At 41.9% G+C, this 16,908-nt stretch overlaps 1 protein-coding gene across 3 annotated transcripts; it reads right to left on the minus strand.

Moving 5' to 3' along the window:
• Positions 1-3,277: 3,277 nt before the first annotated feature.
• Positions 3,278-15,975, minus strand: LOC144711981 (uncharacterized). 3 transcript variants are annotated; one of them, XM_078586150.1, is made up of 15 exons: positions 15,775-15,975; positions 15,111-15,596; positions 14,919-15,012; positions 14,172-14,358; positions 13,821-14,070; positions 6,320-6,535; positions 6,145-6,231; positions 5,912-6,046; positions 5,697-5,810; positions 5,208-5,455; positions 5,035-5,115; positions 4,712-4,943; positions 3,995-4,093; positions 3,687-3,872; positions 3,278-3,587 (listed from the first exon to the last, which is right to left on the minus strand). In XM_078586150.1, exons 2-15 carry the CDS (start codon positions 15,459-15,461, stop codon positions 3,486-3,488), a joined length of 2,382 nt encoding a protein of 793 aa, XP_078442276.1. In that variant the 5' UTR covers positions 15,462-15,596; positions 15,775-15,975; the 3' UTR covers positions 3,278-3,485. The 3 variants fall into 3 exon arrangements, with proteins under 3 accessions (XP_078442276.1, XP_078442275.1, XP_078442274.1); XM_078586149.1 differs by having other exon boundaries at positions 15,748-15,975; XM_078586148.1 differs by having other exon boundaries at positions 15,111-15,975.
• Positions 15,976-16,908: the final 933 nt, after the last annotated feature.

Consider the following 16,908-nt stretch of genomic DNA (forward strand, 5'->3'; position numbering starts at 1 on the left):
TATATTTATAAATGATCATACAAGAATTACTTTATTTTAAAATGTTTTAGCTTAATTTTATAGATTTTTTAAATTTTGTATTGATTTAAATAAAGAAGATATGAATAAAATATGGATTTTTGCCATTGCTTTTGCAGCGCAGAGTGGTGGTTTCTGCATCATAATGGGCCTGGCCCTCTTGTATGTGGTTGAATTTTCTAGAATGCTGATTATTTAGGGTATCCATTGGAAAAATTACCCAGGAAAAAGGGTAAAAAAATTAGGTTGAAAAGGGAATATGATCGCATGAAGCTCTATGTCAATTACCCCAATGGGTGCCCAATGCTTTCTACAGAAACCTTGTCAAGCCTATTTGAAGATCTCAATCCCTTACTCTTGCATGAAGGAAAGGACCCAAGTAATCTTGTAGAGCTGAATCACTTTTCACCAACATGAGTTGAGAATAAAACCAAGGATGAGTTTTAACATTGGTGCCGGGGGTTAGTTATGTACCTGACACATCAGATGGATATAGGTGAAAAATAAAGAGCTACCCTCAAATGTGCAGCACGAATCTCATTCTCTACTGTCAGATATTGCATTCTGAACAGGGAGAATTCTAGGGTATTGGACTGTTTTACTTGTCCCTCGATCCACGTCATGGATTGGAAGCGTGTCAGTGTCAAACTTGTTCCTCATATTTAACAAATATTCCACTCAAGAATTTCCACATTTATAGATACATTTGATGCTGATTAATCTGGATCTCTCACGTGCTGATGCATTCCACCACTTTTAATGCAATTTGAATTGCTAGATATTCTCGTGCTGTCATGTGTCCAAAGAATTTGAGCAATTTATTGTGCTTTTAATCTTGAAAATTTATTGTTTTAGAATGTATCTGTGAAAACCAAAGAGGAGGAAAAAAGAAAGTAAATGATCCTTTTCAAATGATTTACACAATCAATTATTGGCTGGAACCAATGATTGGCTGCAGTCTGAATCAACCAGATCGCAACACATGGAGAGGGAAAATTCTGATAAAGCATTTTTAGCTCCAAAAATGTTTAAAAAAATCCAAGAAAATATATTATGAATTAGAAAATTGATTTCTTTATTGATTTGATTTCATAAATTCCATCGAATTACCAAAAATTGGCACAATTTTTCAATTTTTTTTACTTCAAACTTTATTTCACTATATATAATTAAATAACTCAATTATGGATTACAAATTATTATTAAATTTGTTTGAATTTAAAATTATATGAAAATTTTAGAAATGAAATATAAACAAATTATTAAAGAATAGGATTTCACTAAATAATAGTGTTTCTATGTAATGTATCATATAATGCAATAATGGAAATTTTATTAATCCAATAAATTAAATGAATGTTCAATTAAATCACTGTTTCATGGCGAATATTGACTCTTTTCTGCTTTATTGACAGGTTCCTGTCACTGTTTCAGAAAGATGAAAAAGGTTCCTGGTCTGTTCCGCCATCCCACCCAATGAATCATCAGGATTTATATTTAATTAAAGGAATCCTGTCTGGTCACGGGTTCCGTCGTTCCCATAGCTTCTGTGTTAATGAGTAGGCTTGAACTCGACAATGGAGCTCCCGACAAAATTCGTTTCAGAGTCTTTCTATCTATCATCCTTCCATTTATCTACACATCCCCTTCTTTTTATTTTTATTCAAATATAAAATTCAATATATTTTTATAAAAGTAAAATTTTTCAGTTGCTACAACTATATGATTAATACCTCATAAAGTGACTGTTTGGGGGATCTCGACAATACGAAGCCATAAGTTGGTTAGTAGTTTCTATAGTTATGATTTTCCATAGTTACTGATTCATACTAAGATTCAGTCTATTTTTTTTGCTAACTATAACGAAAAACCACCACGAGTCACACACTAAGCATAGCAATTTTACCAAAAAAGTAAATGAAATTTTCATTTATCCCTATAGAATTAATTTAATATTTGATTGAATCAAGAACCGGAAAATAAAAAAATGGGTAGTTTTATGAAGAGACTTGTAATATAACTAAGGGTATATTAATTAGATTATTTGCCCTCTACAAATATCCAAATTTTTATCCCTAATACTCCATAGATAGTTCGAACTGTATAGGAACAATAATCTATTTTTGCACGAATGGTTTGTAGAGGAACCAAAAATATCATTCTTAGAATAGAATTAATCATTTTAAGCACAGAAAAATTGCTTACGTAATCATTTACATGCTAATAGACACGTATAATATGTGATACTACTCTATAATTTAACATGTTTGTGATTATGATTAAGATAATCATATTATACGTTAACAATATAAGAAAAAGAATCATGAGAAAAATGAAGGTAGTATTGTTGGCTTTGGTCATGTTCAATAGTCTGAGCGAGATTCCCATAGTAGAATAAACAAGAACTGAATCTTCAAAAATAAAACATAAATACAATGATTATCATATCATCTTTTATGGAGTCAAATCCTTTACCTTTTCATTCCATAAAGAGTCCTGTCATGAAAAACAGATTTTTGGTCTTTATATGTACCTATGTGGTATTTGACACGTTAGATCTCCTTGTCCTCGTGTCCATTAGCTCTACTAAAGATCTGAGAAGATGCCTAAATTGTTAAGAAAGGGAGAACAAGGGGGGTACCCAAAGAAAGACTGGCCTGGGTGTTTCTCACAGTTGGATTCTAGAGGCATTGATCCGGATGAACGTAAGGATTCCATGCAGCGGAAGGCTTATAACGGAATTGTAACGGCATCATTAAAATATTGAAACGAATAACCTCGTCATGGATAACAAAAAATTACGAAGGCATTTGTTTTTTGAAAGTAGATAGTAACTACGTAATATGATGAAATTTTAGTAAAATTGAGGACACACAATATGACAGGTGGACATGACATTCAGTTACAATGATGTTGTCATGTTGATTCTTTCAATTCCCAAACTTTCATCTTGATCACTTCAGGATAGTCACTTGATCTGGTTCCAGCAAATCTTAACAATTCTTTCAATTGCCTATCTGGCTCCCACAATCTTTCCAAGCCAATCTGATCCAGACCACAAGCCCTACCAATTAGACCTGATAAGGCCTTATGTCCACTCTCTCCAAAGGCAATTCCCCATGCTCACATCCTATCTCTCTCTACCCTTTCTAATCAATCTCTTTCCAGTTGTTGTAGCCTCAAGGATAGGTAGGGTTCATGGGCTGATGACAAACAAAAGGGGACAGAAGCCAGTCTGCCATCTGTCATTCGTCCAGACTTTGGTTCAGAAAGAAAATGAAACCCAATGTTGGTTTCCATAATTCCATCAAACTCCACTGTATTAGTCTATTTCACAGTCAGTTCCTTCACCCATTCCATCCAATCCTTGGATGGGAACAGGACAAAGGGACAGGCCCCGTAATCGGAGACCCATTCAGTTATATTTGTTCATCCCAAAGAATAGAAAGAAGTACTCCATTTGGGTATCAGTGTGCTTGATGGATGCATTTTTTTGGCAATCCAAATGCCCGTTTGGCTGTTTGTTGATTCAGCCGCCAAGGATCATTGTGCAGCTTGTAATGGAGCACCTGAAGATATACAGATCAGGTTAATATTTAACAATTAAATAATACGATCGGGTCTCTACTGTTGGCAACACTCACGGTGTGTTTGATACTGTTTTTTACCTGAATTAGAGTGGCAAGAACGTCGTCATCTCTGAGCTCGGAAAACGCATCCCCCCAATCTTCTGCATCGCCGAACAACTTCTTCTGCCGCTCTGCCTCGAGCATCACAGAATCGCGGTAAATGAACCTCTGCCGGATCGATCTCACGTTCTTCAGCATCATCTCAATAGCACTTGCATTGAATCCCTGAATAAAAAAATAAAAAAATACAATCACAATTGGGATATGCCTTCCATTTGGGATAACAAGATGATATGAAAAATCATAAACTAGAAAAGAGAAAAGAAAAGCGAGGGAGAGGGATTTACCTGGAGGATGGTTATCAGGTTGGGGATCTCATCTTCTGTGATCCGCACAGCAAAGCTCTTGTAGTTGAGGACGTTTTCATATGGGAGAAAGATGCCGTCCTAATGTATGGGGAGAAACAATGAGGGAGATGAGCGAAATATTCTTAGAAACTATTCTTGGAGTAATCTTTCAATCTGGGCCTCCGCAGACAATGGCAGTGCATCGCCACAAAATGAATTATCACTAATCCAACATGACCCGGTAATTTAGATGGGCATGTTTCTGGCCAAAAAAAAAAATTATCTGACCATCTTTTGAAAGCCTTCTCTAAGACTTGCTGCAAGGTTTCCATTTGTTGAGACCAGGTTTAACTTTGGCTTTATGGACACCTCAAGGAGGTTTTTCATTCTTGTTGAATTTAAGCCAGAGGAGGTGAAAGAGGGACAAATTAAGGAGAAGGTAGGGCAAGGGAAGAGAGAAAGGCCAAGCTCAATTAAACTTGAGGGCTTCCTACCCTTCTATATGGGAGGGAAATTTTAATAACATTCACACTTCTAACATAATTAGAGGGTCGAACAGCCCAACGAGAAACATAGTTTCTGAATCAGAGAGAAGTAGAGCCCTCCATTTTTTCCACCTGAATCCCACCAAAAACCTCACTGATCTCAAGTAAAAGTCAACTCGAATAAATTAAGCTTTAGATTTTTGATAAAAGAAATATGCAAGTAAAAAAGTACCTGGATTACCACAGGGATACAACCCTGGAGAACACTATCCTCCATGCGCCCACTCCACCCATCACCGGGGAAAACCCCACAGAACACTGACCTGGACAAGTCGTCCAAGTAATTGGGGCTTCGTATTGGGGACACAATAACATCAGCAGCATGCTGCCTTCCCAGCTTGCCCTCCTTATTAGGAGTCGAGCCAAACTCTTCTGCCACCTTTTGCCTGATTCCCATGCTATATCTGTACAATTTCAAAAACACTTTGAAGAATTTCATGTGTCCCAGATAAAGAAAAGATTAAAAAGGAATGTTTTACAAAGAGTTTGGCATACGTAGACTCAGGTCGGCCATATTCATAGGCGGGTCCTAAATTTCCATTGAAATAGAAAAGGGTCTTCCGCTCCTTGCGGGGCCTGATGACAGGAATCATGAGATAAAATGTGTTCAGGAAAACTGAAATTTACGCAAAATGAAGAAACTTGGGATATAAGTAGCTCCTATGCACCTGGCCCAAAGCTTCGCTTGCAACACCCTTGCATCAGGTTGTTTCCATGCTGGGATGACGAGATCCTTGTGTGGGTCGAAACATGGATGGTTTCCCCTCTTTTCAAGAGGGATAATATCCCAATTATCAAGCCAATAGCCGGTGGTTGAATGACTATGCTTTGAGTTTGTGTTTCCCCAGTGAACTAACATCGTGCTATTCCAGATTTCCTTTGGGGCCCAGCAAGCACCCTCATCCCAAGAGAACATCTACATATATTAAACAAGGGAAACCAAAAAGGACTTATGAATTGGGTGGACCTTTTTGAATTACTGCCGTTGTTGAACAGACTCTAATCAGCTACTCTCATGGTGGCAGACGTATATTTAATTGACAATCAGTTCCCTGTACAACATTAATCGCTGATATTCTCTTTTCCATGATAAACATGTGTATCCTTTCTATGATGTTTCCATGCACACAAAGTTCCCGGTATATTCAATGTCTTACCCACACATGGTCTCTGCCAGATGAACGGTTCCAGAAGGGGTAATTTTCTGAAATGTGATCATATGCTCTCTTATAAAAATCCAATGCAAAGTAGCTCCTATGGCCCTGGTAGTCCTGAATTACACACATCATATATGCAAGTTACACAAATCAATTTCTGCGATTGTCACAACTAAAGTATTTTTTTGCTTACAGAGAATGAGTAAAAAGCATACATCCATCCTAAAATGAGGTGCATCATCAGCGCGAGTTGTTAGGCAGGCATCTAGGACGGGTACATAGAAGTAGTCAGCCTCTTCAGCATTCATCGTCCTGTGAGGACTGGCCAAGATACTTTCGTATAAAGCCATCTTCAATAAATAATGAACATAAAATAAATTAAAATGTATTTTTCACCCTTCCTAGTCAGAAAATAAATAATCATTGAAAAGTGATAAAATATTCTCACTTGTGAGCCATACAGCCTGTCGGTCCACACTGTCCTGTTCTTATCAGAGTAGATCCTGTTTACGCATTCAAATTTAAAATGTCGCCCCTGAAAGTTCTCTCAAATCAGGAAAAGATCAGAATTCACAAATTAATGAAGGTCCGCCGTACGATTTCATCGTATTTCAGAGCCTGACCTCAAGAAGATGTCCATTGAACTCGGGCGGTAAGTCATACACATAGATAAGGGGTCTTTGCTTGCTGACGATTGCTTCAATATTCTCAAGTTCCCAGCTTTCAGAAGTGCTATCAGGAATGATAGCCGCAGCAGGCCTAAGCCATCTGGGCCACTCCCTAATGGAAGTTTGAGAAGATGGGATGCTGCAATCTATGCCATACCATCCAAGGTGACACTGGAAGTAAAGACAGCACGAAGGAGTCATGCCACGAAGAGGTAGAAAAGACAGCACGTCTGACAACCCTTCCTTATAGAAATCCAAGGAATTTGGTGAAACTTTTAACACACGTTAGGGCCTTACTTAAACATGGAATGGGATTATTTAACATAATGAAGAACAGAGCTATCGTGTGAAATTTGAAAAGGGGCTAGTGCATGAAGGAAAGCTAAAGTCCTATGGGGTATTTTCGTCATTTTATCTATGATCATCTCCCCTTGAAGTCCAGAAACCCTCCCCTGAGTACAGCATAGTGAATTATCTGGAGAATTCCCCAAGTGGTTTCTAGGAAGTTGTTCTCTCTTCCAGTGAAGTCCACCCTTCTGACATTCCCTTTCATCTTCCACCGATATCCATCCCACCATTAACTTTCAGCCCAGGGAGTTATTCTTCTTGCTTAGTTGTTCCCATTTATCTTGTTTCCCACTTGTTCCGCAATACGGTAAACGTTTTGTTCATTTTAGGTTACGACAGGCAGCACTGTGCATGAAGACAGCAACTGCAGCAGTCAACCCCAGGTGCTGGAGCAGACATTACCCTTCCATGGCGACATCCACTCCGCCGTTCTTCTCTTGTCTCTCTCTCATTCCCGTCTCTTTCCCCCAATAATCACAGGTTCTTATCAGACTCAGCCCATTTCCTCCAAGGCATAGGAAGTTCACAGTCATCACCCTGCCCCTCCCCCGTTGAGATTACACTGAATTGAGAACATTACACACTGGCCTTGAAAGAGAGATTTGAAATAAAATTGGAAGCATATTTCACCCATGAATTGGGCGCATAAATAACTGGATTCTCTATGCAAAAAACCAGGGAACCTCTGAACGTCCTCAAAAATTGATTTTGTTAGTCAGCTTTCTTCTCTCCCTGTTTGCCAGTTTGTGTTATGTTTTATTTGTAATATGTGCAACGTGTTTTAAGTGACACATTTGAACTTTCGCTACATAGATCTTTTTGCCCATGTGGGCAATAAGATTCACTGACAACTACTGGACCTAGGCCCAACAGTCTGTAACTGGTATTTAAACAAGTTACCTTGACAGTGAATCATTTTTTGACCATAACCCTTGCGATAAACAAGCAGGGTGGCTCTTGAACTGGAGGACTTGGGATCACTTTCTTCAACTTCAAAGCTCAGATTTGAGAGGCTTCTTTATCCATGTACTCTTAAAACACATCTCTTTCATGATTAAATATGAAATATCTCAATTTGAAAATTTTCATCCTAAAGCAACCAACACCAGACAAATCTATAGTACTTTTTTTCAGGTACTGTGGAGATGCAGTCCAAGACTCTTCTTTATATGATGGTCCAAAGAATAGATTTGTCGGATGTAGAAAATTATCCAAGTTCCAACCAAGATATCTGATGCTCTAAAAAGTGTTTCGAGCAGCAATTTTGAGCAGGTGAAATATGCTTAGGCTGTGTTAGCCCATTAATAAACTGGGCTTAATAGGAGCAAGAGACTTGGTTGTTGCCACCAAGTCTAACACAGCCTAAGCATATTTCATCCTAAAGCAACCAACACCAGACAAATCTATAGTACTTTTTTTCAGGTACTGTGGAGATGCAGTCCAAGACTCTTCTTTATATGATGGTCCAAAGAATAGATTTGTCGGATGTAGAAAATTATCCAAGTTCCAACCAAGATATCTGATGCTCTAAAAAGTGTTTCGAGCAGCAATTTTGAGCAGGTGAAATATGCTTAGGCTGTATTAGGATACTTGGCCAAAGTGTGACCCGTTAGCCCATAAGTCAGTACTGTGACGAAGCGGCTGTTGCTCACCCGATACGATCGTACGAGGTCACAATTAACCCAACACGATCATCCGGGGTGAACAAGAATTGGGGATCGGATGCGGGCGAAATTCCCGCCAATGGCTGAGATGTTCAGTCGACTCCCTCCCCCTTTGTGGGGGTCCGGACCCTTACGAATGAGCAGAAAAGGGAGGAGGAAAGAGGCCCTGGTGAACCGTCATAATAAGTGAACAAGTGTAAGCTTCGCTGCCCGACAGTATTCCGTACTGACCACACCGAGGGACAGGCCCTGAAGCGAAGGACGGAACGAGCGGAATCAATGTGTTCCAATTTCTGGCCTTGCACCGACCATCCAATGGACCATGGACTAAACGGCCACTGCCTTCAGGACTATGTCCAGGGACCGCCGCCCCACAAGGTACATCTCGCGCCTATGGGCGCTATAACTATCCAAGAAGACACTCGAAACTGGAAGGATAAACAAACCCCCGGTGGACTGCCGAGCTACAAGTCCTACGACACAGGAGCGGGATTCTCTAAAAGCCAAGGTTGTCTTCAGATAAGGGCCCACTTGGAGACTTGGGATCTCAGCTGGTTCTACAAGAAGTTCAGCATGAACGGCCGGCCTTAGAAAGAGAATCAACTAGTTTTGTTCTGATCTGAGTAGGCTCAACATAGGGAATACCCTAACCCTGGGAACCAGGGCTTGGCCATCCCATCCCGGTCGACATTCCAGCAAAGTTTGTCCGTCGACAGCTGAATGTTTCGACCTGGTTCGATTCATGGTCGCATCTGCAAGCGTTTTCCCGGGTGCAAATAATGCCCCCCCCTAATCCAGGCATTAATCTATATCACTTCAGAATAAAGGTTACGAAGTCAAGTAAAAAAAGAAATCAAAGAACAAACAAGATGGCTGCGCTCCTCTCTAACTAACAGGTTCAGCATGAAATCCTAACACTTCGCTCCTGCTCCGTCGCTTCGCTCCCTCGCTCCTGCTCATAAAATCGCCTAAGCATATTTCACCTGCTCAAAATTGCTGCTCGAAACACTTTTTAGAGCATCAGATATCTTGGTTGGAACTTGGATAATTTTCTACATCCAACAAATCTATTCTTTGGACCATCATATAAAGAAGAGTCTTGGACTGCATCTCCACAGTACCTGAAAAAAAGTACTATAGATTTGTCTGGTGTTGGTTGCTTTAGGATGAAAATTTTCAACAACCAAGTCTCTTGCTCCTATTAAGCCCAGCCTTAGTAGAAGTGGGTACCGGCACTGGGTGGACGGTCTATCCGCCCTTAAGTGGTATTACCAGCCATTCTGGAGGAGCAGTTGATTCAGCAATTTCTAGTCTTCATCTATCAGGTGTTTCATCAATTTTAGGTTCTATCAATTTTATAACAACTATCTCCAACATGCGTGGACCCGGAATGACTATGCATAGATCACCCCTTTTTGTGTGGTCCGTTCTAGTGACAGCATTCCCACTTTTATTATCACTTCCGGTACTGGCAGGGGCAATTACAATGTTATTAACCGATCGAAACTTTAATACAACCTTTTCTGATCCTGCTGGAGGGGGAGACCCCATATTATACCAGCATCTCTTTCGGTTCTTCGGTCATCCAGAGGTGTATATTCCAATTCTGCCTGGATTCGGTATTATTAGTCATATCGTATCGACCTTTTCGGGAAAACCGGTCTTCGGGTATCTAGGCATGGTTTATGCCATGATCAGTATAGGTGTTCTTGGATTTCTGGTTTGGGCTCATCATATGTTTACTGTGGGCTCAGACGTTGATACGCGTGCCTACTTCACCGCAGCTACCATGATTATAGCTGTCCCCACTGGAATAAAAATCTTTAGTTGGATCGCTACCATGTGGGGAGGTTCGATACAATACAAAACACCCATGTTATTTGCTGTAGGGTCCATCTTTTTGTTCACAATAGGAGGGCTCCCCTCATCCGGCTCTCTGCAGGGGAATCTCCACTCACTGCTTCCCCTAATATCCTCCCTTTACCATATCATGGGGGTTTACAGGAGATCCCAGAGGCTCGCTCGGAAAGGCTGCTATACCATACATTATGACAAAACTACTAAGAAATAAAACACTTTTGTAGTCACTTTAATCTTTAGATAAAGATAACGTCCGGCTGCTCTTGCTGAAATCATTACTCTTCATTCTCCCGTGCTCTAGCAATTGCGCTCCCTAGACCATAGGTAGGGACAATCAATCCGTAGTTACGGGAATAACGGAATGAATTGGGATCCCAAAAATTCATTTCATTCTGAACCTTTCTATCAATAGATGTATCTGGCGGTACAGTACAATACGAGACGATGGAATGCAATGGGATGGATGGTAGAGGGCTGCCTGCGCCCAAAAGCGATGATTCACTTGTCCCCTTGTCTATAGGGACCTCGTGGCATACAACCGCCACGACTCCTGCTAGATAGCCGCTCCTTTATCTTTCTTTGATTTCAGAACCTCGTGGACGGACGAAAGAAGGCGCGACGGAGCAAAAGGGGGCAGTGAAGGCTCGCGAAGTAGACTGCAAGCCCCCACCCTTACAGTACTGTGTTGCCGTAGCGCGCCTAACACCGCTCCCGCTCACTCGCGCCTCGCTTACTTTAATTAAAGTGGGATGGGATTCATTCACTTGCATTCCTGCTAGCACTACAAAAGCTCCGGTCTTAACGCCCCCACAAAAGCTGTGTAGCCTTTCCTCGGGTTCGTAGAGTCTGGTTTCCCGTTTACCCACAACGGAGGAGCCGCCCCCACCAACCAGGCAGGCGGCCACGGTTCATAACGCACTCTTCGCACAACAGATCCACTTTGAAGTTGACTTATTCGCTCGGCCAATCGTCGGAATGTGTACGAGATACCATAAGGGCCCAATATCTCAATAGCACCCTTGTCTAAAGCTTCGAATGAGACTGAATATCCGAAACGCAGGAACGATCTGACTATAAAGTCATTAAAAACTTGATCGAAGAACCAGCGTTTATTGAAGAAGCAATAGAGTCGATTACAAAAAGTACTTGTTTGAAAGGCTCGTTGGAATTGATCCGCTACGGGATTTACATTATACGCTACAGAAGCACCTGAAGTACTAAACAGAATAGGTATTAGTTTTGTAATAGTTGGAGCAGCAAACTCGGATTCGGCAAGAATCTCATTTTTGGGTAGTACGAAGGGGGAATTGGCCCAAAAATTGGATAGGGGTCAAGACGCAGCCGGGCGCCTAGGCTTACTCTAGTGCCCCCCGAACCGCGCGAAATGGTCGCCTATTACACGGCTCATTAACTCTGCCTGAGGTGGGTGTACCTATTATTCGTAGGCGGTACGGCGTACGCAGGGCCTCGGTTTGTTCTTTCTTGCAGAATTTTCGGAACCTTCGGAACCTAGCTCAGCTCCACCGAGCCAAAAGGAAAGAACCGCCGGAGGCAGACGGTAGAGTATAGCCAAGAGGCTTTCGTCGTCCGTAAAGGTGACGAAGTAAAGACCGTACTCCGAAGTGCACTGAGAGTTTTGTTTTAACCGCTCCGTCGCGTCTTCATCTTAATATTCACCGCTTCCGCGCCTTACCCTTCCTTATATTGATCCATGTCTAGGTGGGATTGGTAACAAGATTGAACCGAGGCCCGCCCGGCCACCCCCGGGGGGACAACCAGACCAACCAGTAAGGTTTCTCTCTGATAAATCAATCAGAACCTTTTAATCATTGAATTAATAGGGGTGTCCTAGTGGTCCAATGATAAAGAAATAAAGGATGGCAGGCAGATTGGATTCGTCGTGGTCGGTTCATTCTAGGTTCCGAAGGAAGGAACGGAGTCACCTGAGCTACGCGAAGGTTCTGCAAGAAATCAAGGTCACTTTCCCCGATCCATCCCGAAGGAACCCTATATCGCCCATCATCGTACCCAGCTATCGGCTCAGCCCTATCTATTCTTCTCTTTTTTTTTTATGTTAGAGTTTAGATCTTGAAACCGGATCAATATACATTGCAAAATAGACTTCTGATAAATCAGGTTCCTTAGGTTACGAAGTCAATTCATCTTCATGTTACGAAGTCAGATTCAGATTCAGAAGGCGCGGAGCGTTATTACAGAATTTCATCTTCTGTTCTTTCTTGCAGAACAAAACGACTGAACCTTGGCACTTCCTGTCGGGGACGGGAGGTTTTCCGAAGGAAAAGGGGCCCCCTCATCCATCTTAAAGCAAGGTTCTGAGGCGCGGAAGCGGTTCATATTAAGATGAAGACGCGGGAGCAAGAGTTCTGGAAGAACTGAAAGAAATGATGCTAATCAACGTTATTTCTTGACTTTATCCGGTAACCTTTTGCTCCCGCGTCTTCATCTTAATCTTCCCCGCTTCCGTGCCTTATCTTCAAGATAAGTTTATTTTATAAGGTTCTGCAAGAATTTATTTGACTTCTTTCTTCTTCATCTTAATCTGAATTGACTTCGTAACATGAATCTTAATCTGAATTGACTTCTTAGCAGATTCATCTTCATTTCTTGCTCCCGCTCCCGCTCACTCGCGCCTTCAGATTAATATTCACCGCTTCCGCGCCTTCATCTTAATCTTCACGCTCGTCTTCATCTTCACGCTCGTCTTCATCCTCATATATGAACCGCTTCCGCGCCTTCAGATTAATTCACGCTCCTAAGCGCCTGAATCTGAACGCTCCTAAGCGCCTGAATCTTAATATATTCAGGCGAGCGTGAATATATTAAGATTAACAATTTATCAGAAGTCTTAATGTCTTTTTTCAATACTGTATTATTATAATAGGTGTGTTTGAGTTATAGGTGTGAGGTGTGAGGTGTGAGGTGTGAAGTGTGAGGTGTAAGGTGTGAAGTGTAAGGTGTAAGGTGTGAAGTGTGAGGTGTATTTTATAGGTGTAAGTGTAAGGTGTAAAGTCCGCTCGCTCGTCTTCATCTTCACGCTCCTCGCGCCTAAAGTCGCTTCTTCGCTCCGCTCCCGCTCTTCGCGCCTTCGGAACCTTTTTTTTAATGATCAAAGTGCTTTCCCCGGACCGACAACTCGGTTGTTCAGTACTGTTAACTATTATAGGAGGATGCCGTCCCCCTGGGATGGGACTACCAGTAGCTTCGTTCGGTTGTTGAATATCGTGCAAGTTAGGTTGTGGTTGTATTGTCTGCAAGCGGAACTATGGCGCTGTAGGTGTGTGTTTGTTGACCATGCACTTGTCGTGTAATTAAGTATTACTGATAGAGGTGGTGATTGATCTCAATGCTAATGGAACAAGGCTTTGGGGCTTCAGTGATAGCTGAAGTGTGAGGTGTAAGGTGTGAAGTGTAAGGTGTAAGGTGTGAAGTGTGAGTTGTATTTTATAGGTGTAAGTGTAAGGTGTAAAGTCCGCTCGCTCAGGAATTATCAAGAAGTGGATGATAGGATCAAGAAGAGAAAAAAATAGCAACTGCAAAAAGGATTTGAAAGAGAGCAATGGCACCTGACAGAAGCCTCCCCGACAGTGACCATGTCCTGAGCACTGGTTTATACAACTGCACATGGTTGGAATTTCACAGTACTCACCCCAATTGCAGTCGTATTTACAATCACATGACATCTTACGTTTAGCCTGAGATGAGTAACCTTGCTCCGGGATTATGTTACACCATCCAGGTTCACTGGTATTCATGCCAAAGACATTTGGATCCCTTCTCTTCAAATTTGTTATCTTTTCTCCTCCAGGCCCAGATCTAAAACAGTTCCATTTATTACAAACTTGAAAAAGGGGAGACAGAGAATAAAGCCTTGAATATCGTTACACTTTATTTTTTGAGGATGCTTCACAACTTACTCAATCGCAAATCCACATCCCTCGGGCAACGGACGATTAGGATATGCAGTTCCTTCTCCGCAGAAGCACATGGCTCGAGTTTTGTCACAAAAGCCAGGACACATTGAAACGATCCATTTGCCGAATGGCCATTCTTTTGACGTCCAGAAATTACATTCCAACTGCAACTTTTTTGAGCATCCATCCCCTGTTTGCAAGATGTAATACAATAAAATTTGTAGTACCAAAATTCTTTGAGATAAAATGCATTAGCAATATTGAAAGAGGATAAAACGCACCCATCAAACACACCAAATGTGCTCTGCAGAAAGTATGGAAAGCCATCCGTGACACTCAAATTCATTTATCAAATAATTAAAATTGACATGGGTGCTGGGTAGGCAGAAAAGACGCTGGTCCATCGGTACTGGAAAACCTTTTATAGATGCATAATTATTAAAGTTTTCACAACACCTCTCCACCACTCAAATGGCAGGATCTGCCGATAATTTCATCATCGTTGCATGATTTCACATAAAACATGTTATTTTCAACTCATTCCCCGTTCTCAAAAGGTTCAGAGATCCATCAGTATTTGACCGCATAGAATTCATTATCATAGAATAAAAATACCAAAGTCACGGACATCAAAGTAGAGTGATCTAATCGGAGCCCTGTATCTATTAAATGATATGATCTCCATAAAACTCATCGGTACTCTGAGCGAATAACCGCTTTCGAACACGTGGGCAAACAGAAATATGTCACCTGCAAACCCATGAAAGCAACGGCATTGTCCCAACTCCTGATTACAAATGCCATGTCCGCTGCAATCATCCTTGCATGCTTTGGCTCTTAAAACCTAAAATAAAGAGGGGGAAAAGAATCAGTAGCTTACTTAATCTGTGTAGCGTTGGAGATTAGGAGCCATTTTGTTTGAGAAGAGAAGGGAAATTAAACCTCGCGAATGTGAACAGACTGGTTTACTGAATCGCAGCCCGAAAGCCATTGCCCGATCTCAGCCTTCCAGGGAGCATTTCGATAAAATACAGAATTAAGGTTGTCAGCTGGGAACTGCGCATCAAGGTCAATCTCCCATTGGGAACTGTAGACGGTGTGCGGCGTGGAATTATCTCCAGAAGGACGATTCATTGAGAAAAACGATTTCAGCGCATTCTGAGCACCAAAGAAGCCCGATGAAGAGGGAGAGTACGGAGACAAGAACAGATTGGCCACGACAACAAGCACCAGAAATAAGACGATACACGCTGTCAGGGTGCAGGGGCGTTTCCCAATGAACATATTCATCATATCCACGTAGAGGATTCTCACTCAGCTTCACATTGCAGGGATCTCATAATCAACGGAGTTGCCACTCCCAGCGGCAGATAAGATTCAGTATTTCCGCTATCCAACAACCTCTGCCAATTTGGAGCTAGAATGGCGCTGAAAACAGATCGAAAATTCAAGCACGCAGTCATCCGACATCGACAGATTTCCCAACTATGCCTCCATCAAAACTTCTTCCGCAGGTCAGAAAATCAAGAAAATAGATCCACCGATAGACACAGAACGGAATAATCAGCGCAGAAATTACCGGAAAAAATTGAGAACGAGATCAAACCGTTCGTCCACCAGGCGGAGACTCTGTTGCTTCGGTGCCGGATCGAAAATATCGATGGATCCTCCGCAGAAACGGCGCTGAAGTAGGTCAACGCGGGGCCGAAGAGTAAAATCAACGCGGCAGAAGAAGAATTCTCCGCTAGATCAATTATTGAACGCCGATCTGCTCCAGAGTAAACAACCATGCCACTTGGAAATTTAAACTACTGCCTTCAAATTTAAACTACGGCTTTCTTGGAAATCGCCGTCCAATAGTTTTTATTTGCTTTTTCCTACCCACATTCGGAAATAAAATTAGTTACACCAAGGCTAACTCCATTTTTGGACCATAAGAGTTTTGGCAAAAATTTCTCCAGCCATTACCTCTTCTTGTAATAATAGGTACAGAAAGAGCCAGGTGGAGAAAGGAAAGGCCTTTTTCAACGAGGGTATTTCCGAAATTGTGCAACCAGCGGTGAACACGTGGACTTATTTCTATAGTGCAGGGACGCAGACGGACGGGACGTGGACGGTTCGGGACGAATTTCGTCCCATCCTACGTCCCACGGTTGAGTATGGACGAAGGACGGGACGGTTTTTCGTGTGCGGTCAAAAAAACCGTCCCGTCCAGTCCTCCCGGGACGAATTTTGTCCCAAAAAATACATTATATATTAATAATATATTATGATATATTATAATATATTATAAATTGTCCTCGCCAGGCTACGTGTCGACATCTCAACCGTCGGATGTGAATCCGACGGTTTCCCGTCCAGATTCGTCCGTCCGTCGTCCGGGGACCTCCTGACGGACGATTTTTTTGTCCCAGAGGACGAAACCCGTCTCGTCCAGCGGTCCCCCTTTCGTCCCAGAATTCGTTATTTCACAAGGATTGAACTGGCGGACAGAGACGGACAAAAAACAGAGGGAATTCCGTTCCGTTCCAATATCCTTTTCTCACGAAAATTTTCGTCATTTTCGCCATTCGTCACCGTTCCGTCATCTGTAGGTTTCCGTCATTCTTCTGTTCAGTTATTCGTCAATTGATGTAAACGGAACGGAACGGACGTTTTGGTGACGGAAAACGAAAAACACCCCCCCCCTTGTCACAAACCCTCCACGTAAGTAGGTAATTCAACCAAAAATGGCATGGTA

Source organism: Wolffia australiana, chromosome 14 (genome assembly GCF_029677425.1).
Source record: "Wolffia australiana isolate 7733 chromosome 14, ASM2967742v1".
In the NCBI taxonomy this organism is placed as follows: domain Eukaryota; kingdom Viridiplantae; phylum Streptophyta; class Magnoliopsida; order Alismatales; family Araceae; genus Wolffia; species Wolffia australiana.

Bases quoted from the DNA above. Each gene is read 5' to 3' on its own strand.
- LOC144711981 (XM_078586150.1), bottom strand. From the start codon at position 15,461: ATGATGAATATGTTCATTGGGAAACGCCCCTGCACCCTGACAGCGTGT. The intron at 14,071-14,171 runs GTAAGTTGTGAA...GAACTGTTTTAG, and splicing joins GGATGTGGATTTGCGATTGA to ATCTGGGCCTGGAGGAGAAA. The intron at 6,047-6,144 runs GTGAGAATATTT...TATTTATTGAAG, and splicing joins ACAGGCTGTATGGCTCACAA to ATGGCTTTATACGAAAGTAT.